Genomic DNA, 20,938 nt, shown 5'->3' with positions numbered 1-20,938 from the left:
AAGATTAATTACCTTATATAATATATAAATTCATATTAACAATGATTGATTTCTTCTTTTTATTCATGACTGTTATTTTACAAACGTTGTAATAGATTTATGAGTTTAATTACTGAATCCTAATTTAATTTTGAAAGTAATCGGTTTTTGCAAAATACTTAAACAGTGTGACTATCTACGGATTTGACATTTATAAACCTTGTGGTTACAAAATAAATAATTTGAATTTGCGTAGTTTATTATAATAAAATATCATGTGCGTAACACATTTCAAAACCTAAAACACGTTTCAGTCAATACACAGTTTTTTAAAACAGCAAGGACAATAACTCCAATGATTGTCGTTTGAACTTTAAATGGTGTCTGAAAATGAAATGATTTTTCGATGAGGTGATTAAAATATTACTCATTATCAAAAGATTTCCTTATTTGGTGAAAAATTAAACCTTTTTTTGTTTCTTTAAAATTGAAAATTTTATCCCAACTTTCTTTGAAGCTAAAACAGCAGCTAAAACTGTCAAATGTAGTTGCTGACTGCAAATCTTATGTAAAAGCAGAGGCAATTCGCCTACAAATGTGTAACTTGCAATTTACGAAAGATATTTTTAGAAATGTTTATACAAGTGCATCTAAAAGTACAACAGGAGTATGATCCCTACGGAGTAATTGGCCTGTAGATAACAGTTTATATTTAATAATAGCATTCAAATGTTTAATATTCGCATATCGTATCCGATATTAATAGATATACGGTCTATTTTGCAACAGATATAATCTGTGTTTTTTTATTTGAATATATTTTTATTTATATTTTTTCACAATATATCGATCGGTCGCACCACCACATCTTCGATTATTCACACTGCCTGTGTTCGAATCGGCTGGGGCATGCACTAGTAGAGTTGCAGATTATTTAAATTAGTTATTGACTGCATATAAAAAAGTTTTCTCTGATCCTTTGCCCAGCTTCTCAAAAAAGTTATACTATATCATTATTTTAAGATAATCAACAATATTATTTCTAAATACAGGTCGAGGTATAAATATCTATTGGATTCAGAAAATTTAGGTTAGTGCTTTATTTCACCACTATAATCATATATTTACGTACATATACGAAGTAAATATTAGTAAATTATTTATTAATAAAAAATAAAATTGTTTTCTTTTTAACAAATTAATTTACAAATTAGTATTAATATTGTTACTTAGATTATATGCGCCCAATTCAACTCACAATTTTTATGGTGATAAATCAATTGTATTACGACTGATAATGTAATAAATTTTCCAAGATTAGTCAATAATATCGAAATACGTTGTTATACGTCCTTGGAAAATGACTTCGCACGGTACCAGCAAACGAAAACAGCGTCTGAGCCAACGTAATGCTATCAAAAGTAGACAAAATAAGCTTATCTACATTAGTCAAATTGTTAAGATTTGAATTTATACCCAATAATTGAATAATGTGTCTTACAAATTCGTCAAATACTTATTACATATACTACATAACGGACATCCCGAATTTGGTGTACGGGCCTTTACACTATTCCCAAATAATCGACAATATCCTTTCGTTCTTAATTTATGACCTCAAAGCCTTACTTATAAACTTTTCATGTTTCTTTAGGTTTCCCTTATTAAACTTTCGATGCCAAAAACAATCGGCCTGGGTTCAATTTGAAGAAATGCCTGTATATGAATTAAATGATTTATTTAAATATTATGTTTAATTTTTAGTGTTTGTTATGTATAGGGGACCATCGTTCTATTTTGGAATTAAATTCAACGAAGCTATTAATATTTTAAAAATTCGACTCGAGCCGAAGTAGCTTTTTTAACGTCGTGAAAAATATGCAAGCCGTTTATGTGGTACGTTTTTAGGATATATGAAAGTTTTTAATATGCCTACATATGTTTATTATCGCTAGGAAATGTAATATAACATATAATGACAACGATTCACGAGTATTGTTCAATATCGATTGTAATCATTTCATCATATCCCCTTTACTCAAAAAATAACAAATAGTCTAAATTTCGTCGAACGACTCCTGAAAGTTTAGGGAAAAATAGTTCAAATTTTAACAAATTTCTTTTCGTTTGTGGGCTTTATGTAACGCACAATGAGCCAATTATAAAATGATTAGTTCTGCTATGGAGTTAAAACTTTTCTTACCTTTACCTATTAAGGCAAACATTTAGGTGAGTAAGCTTGGGCGGCATGACAAGAAAAACCAGATATCAAATAATAGTAATAATACAATAAACAATAACAATTGCACAAACATATCAAAATAAATAACATCGCTAATAATAATAATAACCAGATATGAAATAATAGCAATAATAACATAAACAAAATGTATGATAACAATTGCACAAATATATTAAAATAAATAACGTCACTGATAATAATAATAATAATAATAATCAGATATGTAGTAATAGTAATAATAAAATAAACGTAACATATGATAACAATTGCACAAACATATCAAAATAATTAACATCACTAATAATAATAACAATAATAATAAAAATAATTTAATAAAAAAACGATATGTAGATATGTTGAACTTACCCAACGTGTAAGTAAAATACTCTGCATATATATTTATTAGAGTTTTAAAACGGATTTATGCTAACATTACATTGCAGCAATTTGATTTATTACACCACATTATTTTCCCATCTCAACTCAATCGTCCCAATATTGTATATACGTACTGTTTTTTTTCTCTCAATTGAACTCTCATTGCTGGTGTATAAGGATCGAATGACAAAATACGCTTTTTTCTTCGGAAGATGCCCTCTTTTCTCACCAGTGCACAATTCAAAAGGGTCTTGATTTCAATATGTATATGAATGCAGCAAAAATTAAATTCCGAGCATGAAATAACAAAAAATATAAACACCCCAACTGGGGAACATATTAAAAGTACATTAAAATTTAGTCAGGTCCAGCAAGAAATATCAGGAAGTAGTAATAACTTTTTGACGTGCCCTCCTTTATTACCATCACTTGAGAGTGAGGATATGCAAAATTATTGTTCTCTTCGACCGCATAACTCAACATATTACTTATTTGAAGATCTGGATCGATTTTACCGCCCCTTTATCCGTTCATCTATTACTGTGGCCGCTATTTACATTCTAAGCCCATTATCAATAAGATGCAAAGCCCAAATTTAATCAATATATGCTTTGACTATTAATGTATATATAATTGCATTGAAGTGCACTTCAAAAATTTAATAAGGGCCCTGATCCCACCAGAAGGAAATCGACCTTACGTAAATTTGACCTTTCTCAAAAATAAATGAGAAATTTGCAGTTAAAATTAAGTTATGAAAAAAGTTCATGGCGTTGACACCACTTTTGCAATTCTGAACCTGTGAAGTCATGACAGCTAATAAGTAATTAAAAAGTGATATTGTCACACATGTTAATTCATTTGAAAGCAATCGCAATGAGTCAAATTTGCGGAAAAAATCCGCTATATATTATAACATTACTTTGGATAAGATTATAACGCTTCGCCGGCTGCTTAAAAGGTTCATGGTGTTTGAGGGGAAAATCCACACAAATGATCATTTCAAGTTTTGCGCTCTGTAAACTTCGATCAATTGTTGCTAAATCGGCGAAAAAACTGAGAAAATCGCCTGACTTTGCCTTATGACATCGTCACGAAACAGTGGCCAACGACAATTATAAACCATTTGCATAAGATCAATTGGAGAGGAATTTCTCTATTTGGGTATCACTTGGAGTAGTAGCGAAATCAAACTCCTAATTGCAAATCGCTATTGGGACGAACCGATATGGAGCCCCTTTTAATAAGGGGCAACAAAAAGTGGGTCATACGTGATAATCATATGCAAAACAGACCATGGTCGAAAATTGATTAAACTACACAAACAACACCAAAAATTGCGCTCACGCCACATAAAGCAATGCCTTATATTTGTTGAACTTGAAAGAGAATGGTGTTTCACGAGGCGATCAAATTTCACTCTCTATAGTCAACAACTAAAAGTAAGTAAAACGTGCTATATGGAGTATCCACGAAACAGCACGGCATAGTCTTTCAACATGACCATTTCAAATGAGCTGGCAAAAGTTCAAATAGCTTGGCTGGAAAGTTTCGACTCATCCACCATAAAAGCCTCGTCCGGTTATCATTTCTTTTATTCTCTGTAGAACTCTCTTAGCCCATTTGCCTCATCGGTCTAAATGCACTATATGTTTCACAAATCCGACACGCTCAACTAAACCTACCCAACAATGTTTGTTTGCGGATTATCCTGCCCTTAATGGTAAACAACTGCAGAATATTCTGTCAAATGAGGCAAATATATTACTAACTTCAAAAGAAGTCTTTTGAACGACGCTTATCCCATTTTGTTCCTAGAAATCCGAAAAATTTTATTTTGATGCACCCATGGTTTTACTACAAAAAAATGCAGTTTATCAATAAAAATGGCTCATATTTTTATAAATTTCATTAAGACTTAAAAAAAGGTGTTCCCATTTTTAGTAAAAAAAACCTGTTAACTTCTTCCTTGATCTCTTAACACATCCTGGTTATCACGTAGTCTAATTATTCTCCCAATAACCGCTGCTACGATAATGTGTAAGAAACTTTCATTCGGTTAAGCGCATATCTTAGATACTGGAGATTGAAATTTAATATTTGTAAATCTTAAGTCTTTATGTTAATTTGCGGTTTAAACATCGAATTTTTAGATTTTTTTACATTGTAATTTTTTGTATAATATCTGAAGTTAAGATATTCACAATTTTTTTCTTTACAAATTTGTTTCAATCTTTCGGATATTACGTATATGTTTCTGAACGGATCACGCCCAATTCAGAAGCTGGTTTCTGGAATCTAGCGAAGACTGTGCTGGAACCGTTTTCATTCCTTCCTCCAACTTTCATGTTTCGGTAAAACTCCTAAAATTAACAGACAGAACATACTATTTTAGTTGATTTTTAACATACATTTTACATGCCTGTAGTGGATTTTATTTAGGTGTTTTGTGTTATTTATATTTATGTCCTCAAAGGCCAATAAACATGTAATAATAGAAAAAAATAAAGTAACTCTGGACTTCTTTATTAAAGTTCATTTCCACTTTGCTCCCGAGTCGGCGCTAGACCTGACTTTAAGAATTTGTCTTCATACACACCTCGTTAATAGGAAACTCCAGAAATTCTAATATATTTCTTAACACTGGTTCGAGTTTGTTGACCAAATCTTCATAAAAAATAATTTTTATATTTCCTGTGAAATTTCGAGCCCAATTAATATTCATAAGCTCCCAACCATGCAGTTTGTTTGCTACAAATTGTTGCCAATCTAGAATTATGATAACAGAAGTATAAACGTTATAGTCGAGCAAGACCGACCGTTAAATACCCTACACCAGTTGTCTTAATACATTTGTTCGCATATTTTCGTGATAAAATACCGAAAATTACAACTTGTATCTATGGAAATACGTTTTAATTGTGTGGCCCTTAATAAAGAAGAAGGTGATTAAGAACTAAAAATTAGACTTCATTGAGACATAAAGGTTTGATTTTCATGGAAACCCTTATATTGATGAAATCGAGCAACTAAGCCAAGGTGGGCCAAATTTCACATAGTTAATAACGGACAAGTTTTCAACATAAGATATATAAAATTGGATCTGTTTGCAATATAAACCTTAAGTTTTCGTAAAACCACGCATGGAGAAAGGCGATGAAAAAATCGATGCGTGCGATTCAAGTTTTTCACACTAGGGTACATGTAGGACTTGTCCAAAAATGGTGGAACCAGGCATACAGGTTTAAATCGACTTAAAAAAATGATTCTGAGCGATCATTATAACAAAAAATGAGCCTATCTTAATATCTTTTACGAAATACATACATTCATAAGAACTTAATATATCCTGCATTATATATAGTGTAGGGCATAATAACATCCAAAGATGCATGTCTTTACATATACGAACATTTGCCTCTAGTTCGCTTGTAACGATCTGGAGATGCGAAACCCACATGACCACCACTTTGTCGATTAAATTCAGCTAAAATGGCTTTTTCTGGGTCTCGCACTAAAAGTAAAGCTTTAGAAAATAACGCCCAGGCTTTAGGACCCCATTCATGCGTTTTCACCAACAATACTGAATTATTACAAACATTTTCAGCTGGGAAGCCCGTTTTCAATAAACCGTAATCCTTGTATATACTTCCAGTCAAAATGCCTATAAATACACAGCAAATAATTTTACACAAGAAATAACACATGCACAGCATACCCACCTGTGGATTGTTGTAATAAATACCGCAGCCACGTATTTCCACTGCCCGGAAATGAAGCCAATGCTGTTAATCCCATCTGTATTCTCGGCTCGACTTGATAAGGAGCTAAAATGGTTGGTAGAGGACAATGACTGAAGGTATAGTTTTATTCTTCAGTGTATGGAATTAAAGTACATACTATTATATTCAGATGTTGTAGTGTCTACTGGAAGCTCAGATTGCATGTATTTTAGTTCTTTGCACCATCTAATAGTCATCTTTCGATTAAGACCAGAAACCCTCTGACTTCGGTAATTAGAAAACTAAAGAACACAATAGACACAAATATAAAAGGTCACACTATCTTTCCATCTTCAATTAAATTAATTTGTTTTCATACATAAATCTGAATGACAAAACTAGGACTATAAATTAATTTATTTTATACTGAATTCACTTATTTTTGAAAACATTACCGACAAGTGGACTCGTATGCTTTGAAATACTGAGAAATTCTTATCAATGTTATCTTTGTTGCCGATTTTCTTTAACTTAAGGTAAAAAACTGAAACTCATTTTGTTCATAAAGAATATATATATTAATTTAAAAAGTCCAAGGCTCGGCAAATATAGTAAGACTTGCAGACATATGTTAGAAGTTGTCGAAAATCGAAAAGGGGAAACAGCCTAAAGCGAGCTGGTTTAAAATTATATCAAAAAATCTGAACTTGCAATTTTAAAGTAACTCTCACGCTTAGAAAAGCAACCTTGAGTTTTGCTACAGTACATTGTAATAGAAAATAATAAGAAAATACACCCAAACCAGATATAGAGGTTGCGAATCAAACCTTAGAACTGTACATATCCTCTTGAAAAACAAGCTTCCCTTTTAAAAATATATGAAAGTAAATTGTTTATTAGCGCAATTTGAACATATCGGATCCACGTGGGTTAGATTAACCGTTAAATATCGTGAATATCACCAAATTTTTGGTTTTGCTTGTATGTATAGCACTGGTATAACTAATACTAGCCCTCCTATGCTGAGATTACTAATGACAAATAAGATTATATAATTGCTGTTCGTTAATAAGTAGAAGAAAAAAAAGCTTTCCCATGTGATCCTTTATCAACACTTTCGTTTGTATGGCTAGAATTTTTCTAGAATTACGCTATATATCTTCGCATATAAACCGGATATTCAGAAGCTGCCAACAATCAACTTCTGTGTTTAATTTTGGTTCAAATGCATAACAAGAAACGTAACATAGACTTTCATTTCGTTAAAATACGAGACTTTGAAAGAGGTTTTAGAAATGACATGTCTAAATACATTTTTCAAAATGGCGTAAAAGCAGTCCGTGCAATACATTAACGCATATCTCCTAATTAACTAAAGAGGAGCACTTACGAATTCCTTGCGAAAATTTGATAATCATTAAAGATTTTCGAAACACTCTTGAAAAAACAGGTGTTAAGTGTGAAGAATGTTCAAGTAAGTCAAGGTACCTCTGCGAAATGTTCGAATCGAACACGCTTTGGATGCGACCCTGGAACATTGTTCATCGTTAAGAACAACACGCCACCAATATAAACGACAATTGTTGCTGTCACTCCGCAAAGTCGCCAACTTTGGAAGACCATTACGATAATCATTCATTACTGAAAAATAAACAATTTAATTAATTCATAATATTTTATATAAGACCAAAAAATTACTGAGACCAAATGAACGAAACGAAATATTAAACGCTCAATACGTTTCAAGCATCTGGTAGGCATTTTTAACCAGTGTACATTACATACAGAAACCACTAAACCACAAATGTTGGAGTAAAAGGCTAATACTTATGGTATCTTAAAACTTAAATAAATTAATATTAGAAATTAACTAAGCCCTAAGCAAAGCTTTAGGGTGTAAAACTTAGGTCATCGGGACCAACAATGAAATACAGTCGCGTTTAAAGAAATATGGGCCACATATAATTGTACTTGCTTACAAATTTTTGCTATTTTACTTTAATTATTCGCAATAGTGTTCCTCAGATTAGCCGCAGCGCCATTCAACTCGCAAAATATTATTACTCGTCCGAAAATTATCACACCGGCTACTCGAAGCAAATTTAGATTTTCGGAGCTTTTGCTTCCTTAGGGGTGTAACGTACTTATATAAATACTGAAGAGCGCAGCACTTTTTCAGCCTCATTTGTTATACTTAATAATATTTATAACACATAAAAAATGTCTTCAAATGTTAAATGTGTACAAAACAAAACTCAACTCTCCTCGTCGTAATGACATCATGCCGCCAAACTAGCGTCCCTAACTTCTACGACGACTTGCGAAAGCCTCCACTATGGCTGTATTGGCTGCAAAGTGTTAATAGTTCAGTCAAACGGCATCAAGCAGTATTGTCATCGGCTTTTTAAAATACAAATAAAACGATGGAAACCATTTTCTCTTTTGGATGGCAAATTAGTTATTTTTCTTCGCTTCAGTAGTGAAATGTTGAATCGCATATCACACACACAAGTGCGTCTTACTTCTTTCCCATTTTGATAGATTGGAAGCGTTTATGCTTTCTATTATAATGTGAGCGAAATTGTCAATGAACCTACCTAAAGTAACAACACTGTCTCTATGAAGCGAAAACAGCATCCTTTAACGAACTTGTTTAAACCGTGTTCGAATGTGGCCTAGTGCAGACAACGCCATCTGGTATTGTTTTTAACTATCAAAATAACTTTTTCAGAAAGTGTTGTAACTTTTTAGAAAACATATTCTCGACAAGATTCTGATAAGACGTAACCCAACCGTGCGTATGTACGCGATATCATTTAATGCAAACACATCTAACTATTTCCGCACACACGCTTGTGCATTATTTATGTATTTATTTATTTATTTCACTAATACAAGAAACTCAACTAAAAATTTTGACAGTCGAGTTCAATTGAGTTCAAAGCAGATCTTAAATTAATTAATATTAAAACTTAGTATAAGTATAATAAAACAAATAAGAAGGAAAAAAAAAAGCATGTGCAAAACTAGCATAGAGCCACACCCATAACCAGTACAGGACCAAATTGTAAATGAATCCCTAAGTCATCGCAAACATGCATAAGCTTGGCAACCGATAGTAGTTAACAACAATGAATTTTCGACTCATAATGACTTTTTAAGGTTAAGAGCTCTTTTAGGTACGACATAGGTAAATTACGCCTATTAAGCAATGTTGCTTTAATGGACTTTAAAGGGTCAAATAATGAGAATAATTGAAAGACATTACATAGGTTCTTGCAAACAACTCTGACCGGGCTAAACAACTCATAATTATATTTACATTGACTAAGCTTAACCAAGATCAAGTGCTTAGAGAAGCGGTTTGGGACATTAAAGCTTAATTCACCAAGTAATGCAGGCAAGTCGATAGCACCATTTATTACTTTGGTTACGAAGGAAACGCCAAGAACAAACCTACATTTCTCGAGAGACGGTAAGGAGAACAGAAGCAACCAATTTTCATAGGGGGGAAGAGAAGCAATCGGATCCCAACCCAAATTCCTAAGGGCAAACAGGAAGAATTGGTTTTGAACAGATTCAGTTCAATCCATATAGCACCTATATGAAGGAAACCACACAATAGAGACATACTCAACTATAAGTCTAACCAAACACATGTACAGCCTTTTCGTTATGTAGGGATCATCAAGCTCTTTGGACCACCTCTCTATAAAACCAAGCGCGAACCTAGTTTTGCTTAACGAGAGCTCAATATGCAAATTGAAACGTAATCTATGGTCAAATAGAACGCCTAAACCTGTGAACGTATCGACGTCCTCCAACTTATGCGAATCAATGAAATACTGAATAATGAATGATTTTCTTCTTGAAAAAGAAATCTTCTTACATTTACTTAGATTTAGTTTCAGAAGATTTTGAAGAGCACCATGCAACAAAATTATTCAAGTTACTTTGAAGCTGATGTGATTGCGATTCTAGAGAGAAGGAACAAAACAGTTTCACATTATTAGCATACATTAAGATCTGACTGGAATTAATCACCGATGGGAGATCATTAATGTATAAACTAAATAAAATAGGACCTTATTGGCTGCCTTGAGGTGCGCCAGACGTCACGGGGAATTGATCCGAGGTGACGAAGTTAAACAGAACCCTGAAAGATCTATTGTGCAGGTAAAAGCTTATCCATTTCTCTAAATAGAAAGGGAAGCCAGAGGCTTGGAGTTTAAAAATAAGTTAGTTATGGTTAACCAAATCAAACGCTTTGCTTAAATCAGTGTATATTACATCTGTGCGAGAGCCACTAGAAAAGTAAACTCTAACAAATTAGTGACCGTAGATCTCCCTTTCCGAAGCCATACTGGTGTGGGGTAATATACGAATTAATGGAAAAGGCCAAATGCTGAGTCACGATTCCCTCGAACAGTTTAGGCAAGACACTCAATTTGGTTATGCCTCTGTAGTTCCCAAAAAGTTGTTTACTTCCACTTTTGTGAATAGGAATAAGGAAACTACTCTTCCAATACAAAGGGAACACACCTAAGTTCAGAGACCGGTTAAAAATCTTAGAGATAACTCAACAGAAGTCGACAGCGCAAGATTTAAGTACACATGATCGAATTCCATTAGGTTAAGGCGCACAACTATATTTTAGAGAGCTGAAGCCTTTAAAAACCTCATCCTCAGCAATAACCGAATTAGGAATTGAAACCAAGTTAGTTATAGGATATGGGTAGTTTGCGGATAAATCGGAATTAGCAGTCGAATAGTTTCGACGGAAGCACTCAGCGAACAGATTTGGGATTTCAAAATCATTCGAGGAATCAGAGCCATTAAAAGAAACATACGAGGGATGTGCGGAAATTTTTCTTTTAGAGTTAGCTAATTTGAAAAAGTATTTAGGATTCGCAAACAGAGAGGATTTAATGAACTGAAGGTATCTGCAGTAATAATGGTGGTTGAGGGAGTTAAATCTATGCCTCGCCACGGAGTAAGCGAAATAGTGAAGAGCAGGGCCACTTTTCGAATATTTATTGAATAGCGTGTTTTTTCTATTCTTGTAATATTTAATTGTTCTATTAAACCACGATGGACACCTGCTTCGATCTCGGCACTACTTAATCGGAACAGATGCAGCAATAGCTAGATTTAATGTATTGTAGAACGATAACAACAAGCTTTCAATATCTTCGATTGAGAAATCAAGCATTATATGTGAAAGGTGATATTTTAGCAATACAATATTGATTTTATGAAAATCGTAATATTTATTTGGAAAATTGGATTTAGAACATTAAAACAGTTCAACGAACGATCATGCTTGTAATGAAAGGAAATGCGCATTGCTGGATGATAAGGATTCTCAGGTAAACTAAAAGGTGGACAACGATTTACACTAATCTCAGGGAAATCGGCAAAGCAGAGATCAAGCAGTATACCATTACAATTAGGGATACGGATGTATTGAACTAAATTATGATCAAATAATTCGTTAAAGAACACAATAGCTCTATCAGATGTTGAATTAGCCAGAATTATCACTGTTACGCCAAGTCACTTAAGGCAAATTGAAATCTCCCAACACAACTACCAAATCGGACGATTTCGACTGCTTGGCCACTTCACAAATTAGGGCGGCCTGTTTCTTAGATATGGAAATATCAGAATTTGGGGGAATATAGGAGCAGGTTATAAATAGTTGTTTATTAGGCATTTTCACTCAAATGGCGATAAACTCAACGTCAAGAGTAGTAGGAAATTCAATTGATTTGGACGGAAATGACGGAGATATGGCAATTAATACATCACCACCAATGCGATCCAATCGATCATTTCTGAAAACCTGGAAAGAATTGTAAAAAAGTTCAAGGGAGAATATGGTTTTATTTATTTAGTTTAAGATTGTTTGCTACATTAAAAAATTCAATCAATATCAAGGTAAGGAGAAGAAAAAAACCAAAAAAAGGATTTAATGTTACCCGTATCTAGCTAAGACCAGGGGGGAATAATCTGTAAAAGCTTTTAACAACAATACCCTGAACCCCAAAAAAGGAAAAAAATGATTATATTTTAAAACACTACAAATATTTATATGCGAATAAATAATTAAATAGTATATTATTATTAATGAATTATCAATTAATTAATTATTCTATTAATATAATTAAATAACTAATAGCTAAGTTTGATAGCAAATAATAAAAATTCTTTTCGAATCGGCTCTGTTAAGTAGGCGTGTAACTTGCGAGTAGGTAACCATACCATAATCGACTATTTTAATACAGGTCTCACAAACGAGGTAAATAGGCGTTTATCAATCTACAGTTCGTTAAATATCTTAGCCCAACTTTTCATAAAGCCCAATAGCGACTTCGCCTTGTTAACGCAGGTCTAAATATGAAGGTGAAATCGCAATTTGGGATCCACCGATCAAGGTCACTAAAGAATTGCACGTTAACTAAGTATACATAACGAATGCGAATTGGTTACATCAAGCAAACGAAAGCTTACTACATTTATTTAAATTGAGTGACATGCCATTAGTCTGCCAGCCGTACAATTCGTTTAAGTTCAACTGTAGTAGTCTAACATTTTCAGCTGAATAACCGGGCGGAAAATCTTCACATCATCTCTTGATATTAGGATGTGCGAGTGTTTAACACACGTCAGTAATCATTCATAAATAAATTGAAAAAGAATTGCACCCAAATGACTTCCCTAAGAAACGCCAGAGATTCTGTAAAATTACTACATTATACAGTACAAATTCGCTGTTGAATTTATTGAGGAGAAGAGAGTGATAATTACTGTCAAATGCTTTCAGTAGATTTTTGTAGACAACACCTATTCATTTAGGGTCAGCAAAATCTTGATAAATGTGACAGATTAACTCAAGGAGGTAGAATTATTATGTTTGGCACCTCCGCGCACGCGCTGTGGTCGCGCAGTTTTACTTTATGCGGGGAAATTTATAATTTTTTTTTTATTGCTTTATTGCGTTATACGCTTTTACAGTCTAATTAATTATAAAAGTTTTTATTATTATTATAATTATTATTATTATACATTTAGCTAGAGAGTAAATTCTAAACTCTAGAATAAAGTCTTAAAGCACTAGCATTTAAGACTTTTGGCTTTTGTTAAAAACTCTACCGTACTTAAGGTTTGAACCACGACCATTGAGAGTTGTTAGTCGAGACTCTTGAGTACTCGGCCACTCAGGCGGGTATAAAAGTATTTAAATTTATCGAACTTGTTGTGTTAATAGTCATTTTGGTTTTTGCAATCAGCATTTGTTGCTCCCTTCAAAAAGTCCTTTTTTCATTTTTTGTTTGTTCTTGGTTTCAAACATCTATATTGGTTTGCGGCAGTTTTTCTCTGGGTTTGCTGTGTTTATAATGGTGCGAAATTTGCATTTAATTAAAGAGAGAACTTTTTTGCTTTTTTTTTCACAATGTTCGTTTACATCACATCGAACAAAACCAGGCCCTGATTCTGGGCGATTCATTAATTGTTGACTTTGCGAACGTTTTTGTCACACGAAGTGTGGAGGTATCGGTGGCCATGCTGCAGATGCCACTCTTGATCCTTCGAAAGGATGACGTCGATCATTTCCCGACTGTAGGAAGCAGAAGATTGACTTATAAGCTTTTCACGGAATGGATTTTAAGAATTAAGTAAAAATCTCGTGACATTGTACGAAAAGTTTGAAAAAATCATTCGTCAACTAATTCGAGTGTTCCGTCCTAGCCTGCAAAAAATGCTAACGTTTCGTCTATCGTTGAAACACGTGGTACTACTGAACTTAAAAATAAGCCGGAAGCCCTCCTCGTTCCAGTTACGCCAAAGTGGCAAGGGTATCTTCTCACAGTGGTGATATTCAGGCACTTCTGTCTACATCTCCAAAGAATATTAATAAAAATAACAAATTCTCCTCTCCCCTTAGCTGTTCGGGTGTGTCCGCTGGTCACCGTGCTGGGCGAATCGCACAAGCTGCAGGTGCAAATGTGGTCACCCCTCTACGTTCTCGTCAACTCAAAACTCTCTAACTGCGAATACTATTGTTGCTAATAGGGACGACATCTTCAATCGACACTCCTCATATCAAGACTGGCGCCTTACACCTCTGAGGATAATATAAAAAGTTTTCCGGCTGCAAAAATCCCATTCGTCAATTTGAAACGTGTAAACATTTTCAAATTGGATCTATCTCAATCTAGAGCTCTCACGACTACTAAACAGTTAGTTCTGATTGAAAACATGGAAATTTTGTTAAACAAACCATTGGGTTAATTAAGGAATTCATTCCTTGAGATCGGCCCCGTAATATTAGTTCGGAATTTCTTCCACGCTCAAAAAACTGAATGTTTCTTCAGACCCAGTAACATTTGTTTATCACAATGTTAGCGAACTAAATTCAAAAATTCGCTTGGCTTTCCTAAATTCAGTCAAGCAATAGGAGTTTTCCTGTTTAGATTTCATTGAAATGTGATTAAAGCTTGATTTACTTTCGTCGGAACCTTTTCACATTTCTTTCCATCTTTTCAGAAAGCATCGATTGCATATCTGCTGCAGTCCCGTTCTACTCATTTGAATTTCCTACTTCCCCGACGATGAAATTGCGAGAATTGACAGTAAACAATTATTTGTAATTTGTCCCTATATTCCCCCAACTGCGGATTCCTTTGTTTATAAGAAACGTGCTGCTCTGTCATAAAACGTGGCCAAAAAGTCTAAACCTGCCGATATAGTTATAGCGTCGGGCGACTTCAATTTTCCAGAAGTCACTTATTGTTGCAATTATATTTCTGGTTTTATGGTAATCACTTCAACAATATTGAAACCTTGCTATCATCGTTCTATAATGTAATAAACGTAGCTATTTTCGCATCCGTTCCGATTAAGCAACCTCGCTCTGAAAATGCAACAAGCTTTCTTTCTTAAAAAGGAAGTGATTCAATATTGAATATTTTATTGATTTGCACAAGTCGGAAAACGTTGATTTGTTCATCGACTTAGGGGTTCTATTCGATCAAAGATCACGTTTTAATTTGCACATTAAGCTCTCTTTAAATAAAGCTAGGTCCGCGCTTGGTTTCATTAAGAGATGGTCCAAAGAGCTGAAGGATCCTTACATTATAAAAAAGGTATACATGTAATTAGTTAGACCAATTGAGTATACCTTGATTCTGTAGTCTGCTTCTTATAAGTGTTATGTGCATTCAATTGAGTCCGTTTAAAAGCAATTCTTGCTGTTTGCCCTTTTGGAATTTGAATTTGGACCCGCTTGTCTCTCTGTCTCCTTATGAAAATAGGTTCCTTCTGTTATACTTCTCGTCGCTTGAGAAACGTAGATTCACTCTTCGTATTTCCTTCCTAATTAAGTTAATTAAAGGTACTATCGATTTGCCCATATTACTTGGTGAGAAAAGCTATAATGTCCCTAACCACTTCTCTTTTCATTAAACTGAGTGTATGTAAATATAATTATAATCAGTTTAATCCGTTCAGAGCTCTTTGTAGAAACTTAAATTATGTCTATCACTTAATCTCAATATCGAAATAAAGTCATTTAAGCAATTTTGCTTAATACGTGCGATTTGCCTATGTCGTACTTGAAGTAATTTGCAGTCTTAACATCTCACATGATTCAAAAATTAACTGGTGTGGTTACTGTATCGGTTGCCAAGCGTTTGCGATATCTTAGTGGTTCAGTTGTAACTTGGTTCTGTACTGTTTGTGGGTGCACCTCTGCGCTGGTTGCGTGCGTGTTTTTTCTAATTTCTTAATTATTTATAGATGAAATACTATTTAATTTTTTTTTTTTACTTCTCCTTACATACTTCATTTTAGTTGTTAATAGTAATTAGTATAAAATATACTTGCAAGAGTTAATTGAATTCGGCTATTGTTTATTTTACTTGAGTTTCATGTGTAAATGCAGTTGCACAGGAATTATAACCACATGAATTGACGAAATAAGTCTTGTAGTAACCAACCCTTCAAATAGCTTCGGTGTAGAACTGAGTTCGGCTTTACCTCTGTAGTCATCTGCAAGGTCTTTGTAATGTCTCATTTGTAAGTGCAGGGGGCGCAATATTTAAGTGCGCTGAGGGTCTTTAGATTTATCATTGTATTGAGGACCTCCTCTTTGCTAGGATAAAAACATTCCATTGTTTAATTTCATACGGATAGTTACCTATGCATACATTACTTCCTCTATATGACTTTTCAAGAAACTCTGCAGAAAAAAAATTGGCAATAACGTCGCCATCAGACGAATCACAATTCGCAGAGCGCATAAGAGTTTGAAACCTTATCATCTTCCTTTCAACATTTACTTGTAGAAGCTCTTAGCATCAGGAAACAATTTACCCTTAGTATCTTGTAAATACTTTGAATCGTATAAACGTTTTAAAGGATTGAATGCACGTCTTGAACTTCAGTACTTTATGTAATCAAGTGTATCCGCTTGCATTTTTGAAAAAAACTCTTTTTTCGTTACTGAACCACCGGAGACGCGTGGGCTTATGAACATATATTAATTTTAATGGCACGGACCTATTAATGACAGACCGCAAATTATTATACATAGCGGAGAGACGGATTTTAATATGCTTACCGTAGAGAAGCCAATTACAGTCATCAAGTATACCATTGAGCATACTGTAGTTTACCTTATTAAAGTTCAGCTGCTTAGGAAAACCACTGCCCACCTTTACTTCCCTATAAAACAGCTCCTTCAACGATAACAGATTAGTTGGATGAAATGGATATTCGGGCAATACAGGATGATCTGCACGAAGAATGCTAATGTCTATGCTGTTGACACTAGTAAAACACAAGGTCCAAGATACCGCCATTAGAATCGCGGATATTGTTGAACTGGTAGCAACCAAGGTCAAATAAAACACGAAGAAAGCTCTCATGTATGGACGCATTAGAGATAGCATAGAGATAGATCTGATCATCAACCATGTCCAAACGCCACTGGGTACGTTAAAATCCCACAATACCAAAAAGTTATCTGTGGAATCAGAAACATCGCACAAGAAATATAAAGACTTCTACAGTTAATGTTCACTTTGACGCATATGAATTCAAATTCACGACTAGTGGGTATAAGTAAAACATGGGATGGTACAGCATTAAGAAGAGCAATGGGCACATCTCCTTTTGAGTGAAGTTTGCCATGCCCAAACACCGGAATTGTATTGAAAAATATTCAGAGTTGTTGACATACAATTTAAGCCACTTTTCAATGAAGGAGAAAGTATCATAGCCAAATTCAGTAGAGTCCGGAAGTGTCCTGCTTAAGTTGCTGTTGAGACCACGCATATTTTAAGAAAGCAAAAAACCACTTAAACACGGCTTCATGCTTAACTCTTTAATGACTTTAATAGAGAATACTACAGCGAGAAAAGGAATTTTTCGACACAGTACAAGTATTACCTGTAGAACTGGATGGCTCAGTTCAAGCCCAGCATCGTGCCCGCTTAGGTACGCCTAAGAAAGAACACTTTAGGCAGAGCGATGAGAGCATGAACTTTTCAATTGTACACTCGAATTGTTTTGAAGAAACAGTAATTTTAGTTGTGGAAAACCAAAAGCGTTTGAAAAATTACATCTAGGGTCGAAAATTGACAATTTGCTCAATAATGTAATATTTTTGTGGTACTTGTTTTATGACTTTAAAATGAATACAAACAAATGCTTGAGAAGAATTGAACCAAATGTTAGATACGTCTAGATAACTGTGACATTTGTCTGAAACTTATAGGCCTCTGTACGTTAACTTCCATAACCTACCACATATTATGTGATATGTGACTGACATATATATAGAAGACTGCAACTTTAAATTAATAATATTCTCAACCGATTTTCTTCACGCTAAGCCAAATAGAGTTTTATTATATGGTTTTGGTCTTCTGATATACTTTTATAGGTTAATATGAAAATGGTTATCACTTTGATAGTCTTATTCGAATTATTTAAATAAACTGAATCAAAATTACCCTATCATATAGGCACCAACGTTCCAATTTTCTACACTGTCCAATCTCACGTCGCAAGATATTAAAGATCGTGCATATATGTAACCGCACATATTTGAATGGTTTCGAAGTTCTTATACTAACTACAAAATATTTTACCAAGTTGTCAATGAACATGTAACAAAGCCATAAAAAAATCGGAAATGGAATCGATTGTCACTTTACATTGTTATTATATCTTTTACCTTAAAAATATACGATTATAAAATAGTTGCAATTTGATATTATTTCCTGTACTCATTGTTTCATTGTTAAATATTTTTCTTTTGCGTTTATTGGGATTACAAGCGAACTGAAAATTTTTTTTTAATTTAATCACATATGTACTTATTCCACTACAAATATACTACTACGTTAAAACGTTTTAATAACAGAAAATATACTATAGTGCGCATGTTCTAAATTTAAGAAATTGTAAAAGATTGCGAAAGCTCAGATACAAAAAGTGCTTCGCCTAAAGGCACAATGAAAAGTTCCGGTACAAAACTTATTGCAAAGCAAAATACTTCGAACAATTAGCGAAATGAGAAAAAACCCGAAACATTGCTTTACATGTCTTTGAGCTACAGTCCACTTACATTACCACGTTTAAAAAATATATATATTAGTCCCTTCTGTCCGCAAGATTTCATTTAAAATGACTATTACCATTATAGTTATACATATCATAGTGCTATTCATATAATTATTTTATTATCAGTCTTTTTCATAGCTATTTTGTGAAATAAGTTTTTAACTCTCTAAAAATTGCACAGCTTAAATCACATCAAAGATTGTGAAAACTGAAAAGTAAAATAGAAGCTCGTCAATTCTGAAAATATATCGGTTATTAACATACTTACAAACTGCCGTCAGCGTTTTAGTCATTTTTTTTCGAAGTTTCTATTTCAAAACAATACTTCAAAATAATTCTTATCCTTTAAGTCAATTAGCACTCTTTTAGACCCTATTCTACAGCACTTAATGAATAAATAATGAAAATTATATTCGACCGTCACCGAATCTTTTATACCCCTCACTGTGATCCTAAAAAAAGGAAAAGAACTAAATTTTCCTACTCATTACCACTAGATGAACCCGGCTGAGTTTTTCTATTTTACTTTATAAGTAACAAGCAAAAAACACGGAAAGCGAAGGTGTTCACAATTTTTGTTTTATAGACGTTTGGGCTTTGTAGACATATTCTTTTAAAAGTTTGTTCTCTTTTTAAAGTCCTTTACAAGCTTCTAGGCAATATCTTCATTTTTGCGAACGGAAGAATGTTTTTCGCAGATGCTACAGAATTACGCAGACGGACAGGTGGATAGTTGAACGGACGGGCATGCCTTCGGGCATACCGAATTTAAAGCTGGCCAAGAATTAGCAAACTTTATGTGGTTTTTGAAGTATACTTTGCGCTGTTTAAACGTTTTGAAAAAAAAAAGATTAAATTATGATACATTATAGCAGGCGTGACCAATTTTTTTCATATTTGTAGACGTATTACATCATCGCATAGAATGTGTCCAAATTTTTGTAGCTTTATCCACCGCAGCAAAAAACCAATTTTTTACTCCTTGTGAAAAAAAAAGGTGTTCTCAGTTTACATGGGATCGTAGACGAGTTCTTCGACCCATTTACAATATTAAGATGCGTGCAAGAAGCAGCAAGAAGAAGCTTCGGATGTTTTTGCCAAATTTTAAGTCGATAGTTTCATTTTTGGACTAGGAGAGTGTGTACAACAGACACTGCTTAGATGAACATGCTTAAATCGATTTAGAATTTACACTTATCAAGGACATATATACCTTGCGAGGTATCTGAAGCCTCTTTGTGGGCATTACAAACGTTTTGACAAAACGAGTGGTGATGGATATAAAGTACATAAAGTTTTTTATACTCCTCTCTTTGTTTACCTTCCGCAACACTGCATGAAATTGTTAGAATTTTTTGTAAACATTTATTTCTTTTCTGTTTTTTTTTTTTAATTTTTAGATTTACTCTCTTTTATACTGTGCATTATATTCTGCTGTTATAATAAAAATTCCTTGAGTCTTATTCTGGCGCAGAGGACAAATATATCATGTAATTTGTTGTTTCGAAATTTATGGTTAAACGTCATAGTATTAAAAACTTAGTAAAGGGTGATAAAAACGGTTTTACTGTCGTTGGCCGAAACATTCGGTTACTGATGTATCAGTGATGATACTTAGAACATGAGTGTAATATGTAGGTTGTAGTCAACACACGATACCATATTGCCTACAATGTTGGTTTATTTACGAGGGAGCATTCAGGGTTGTTTGTCTTTTGAAGTAAAAAGTTTATATATCTGAAGGGTAAGTGAAATACTGTTAAGTAAAGTTAATCAGTATTGTCAGTAATTAGTAATGAATATTGAGTAGACGAAACAGGAGGATCAAGATTCGAAGGCAAAAACGAAGAAGGACTCTACTGGGGCATTTTAATACCCGTTGCAACCATATTACGTGCTGGGGACCAGGTTGGTGAGCCACTTTTGTGTAACCAGACATGTCTATGTCTGTCAGATTTCGTTTTACGTAATCACGCCATTATAC

The 20,938-nt window shown here is 33.7% G+C and overlaps 2 protein-coding genes across 7 annotated transcripts; both read right to left on the bottom strand.

The window, feature by feature from the left end:
- Positions 1 to 793: 793 nt before the first annotated feature.
- LOC119637595 (WSCD family member GA21586) lies at positions 794 to 20,398 on the bottom strand. Of its 6 annotated transcripts, XR_005247287.1 has the most exons (9): positions 18,566 to 18,694; positions 7,810 to 7,962; positions 6,500 to 6,623; positions 6,322 to 6,426; positions 6,012 to 6,263; positions 5,199 to 5,368; positions 2,588 to 2,849; positions 2,183 to 2,217; positions 794 to 1,391 (listed from the first exon to the last, which is right to left on the bottom strand). XR_005247287.1 is itself a non-coding variant. In XM_038033753.1 (7 exons), exons 2-7 carry the CDS (start codon positions 7,954 to 7,956, stop codon positions 2,700 to 2,702), a joined length of 948 nt encoding a protein of 315 aa, XP_037889681.1. In that variant the 5' UTR covers positions 7,957 to 7,962; positions 18,566 to 18,694; the 3' UTR covers positions 2,453 to 2,699. The 6 variants fall into 6 exon arrangements, 2 of the variants coding, with proteins under 2 accessions (XP_037889681.1, XP_037889683.1); XR_005247286.1 differs by lacking the exon at positions 18,566 to 18,694 and adding an exon at positions 20,276 to 20,398 and having other exon boundaries at positions 794 to 2,217; XR_005247284.1 differs by having other exon boundaries at positions 794 to 2,217.
- LOC119637596 lies at positions 16,239 to 17,436 on the bottom strand. The gene is made up of 2 exons (XM_038033756.1): positions 16,946 to 17,436; positions 16,239 to 16,884 (listed from the first exon to the last, which is right to left on the bottom strand). Exons 1-2 carry the CDS (start codon positions 17,292 to 17,294, stop codon positions 16,871 to 16,873), a joined length of 363 nt encoding a protein of 120 aa, XP_037889684.1. The 5' UTR covers positions 17,295 to 17,436; the 3' UTR covers positions 16,239 to 16,870.
- Positions 20,399 to 20,938: the final 540 nt, after the last annotated feature.

This window comes from Glossina fuscipes, unplaced genomic scaffold, assembly GCF_014805625.2.
Source record: "Glossina fuscipes isolate IAEA_lab_2018 unplaced genomic scaffold, Yale_Gfus_2 60, whole genome shotgun sequence".
Classification (NCBI taxonomy): Eukaryota; Metazoa; Arthropoda; class Insecta; order Diptera; family Glossinidae; genus Glossina; species Glossina fuscipes.
The sequence above is the reverse complement of the archived record's forward strand: the minus strand, read 5'-3'. Positions and strand labels throughout refer to the sequence as shown.

Excerpts from the sequence above, each read along its gene's own strand:
- LOC119637595 (XM_038033753.1), bottom strand. The coding sequence starts at position 7,956 with ATGATTATCGTAATGGTCTTCCAAAGTTGGCGACTTTGCGGAGTGACA. Across the intron at positions 6,624-7,809 it reads GATTCGAACATTTCGCAGAG|TTTTCTAATTACCGAAGTCA; the intron begins GTACCTTGACTT and ends TGTGTTCTTTAG. Across the intron at positions 6,264-6,321 it reads TTTATTACAACAATCCACAG|GCATTTTGACTGGAAGTATA; the intron begins GTGGGTATGCTG and ends GTGTATTTATAG.
- LOC119637596 (XM_038033756.1), bottom strand. The coding sequence starts at position 17,294 with ATGATCAGATCTATCTCTATGCTATCTCTAATGCGTCCATACATGAGA.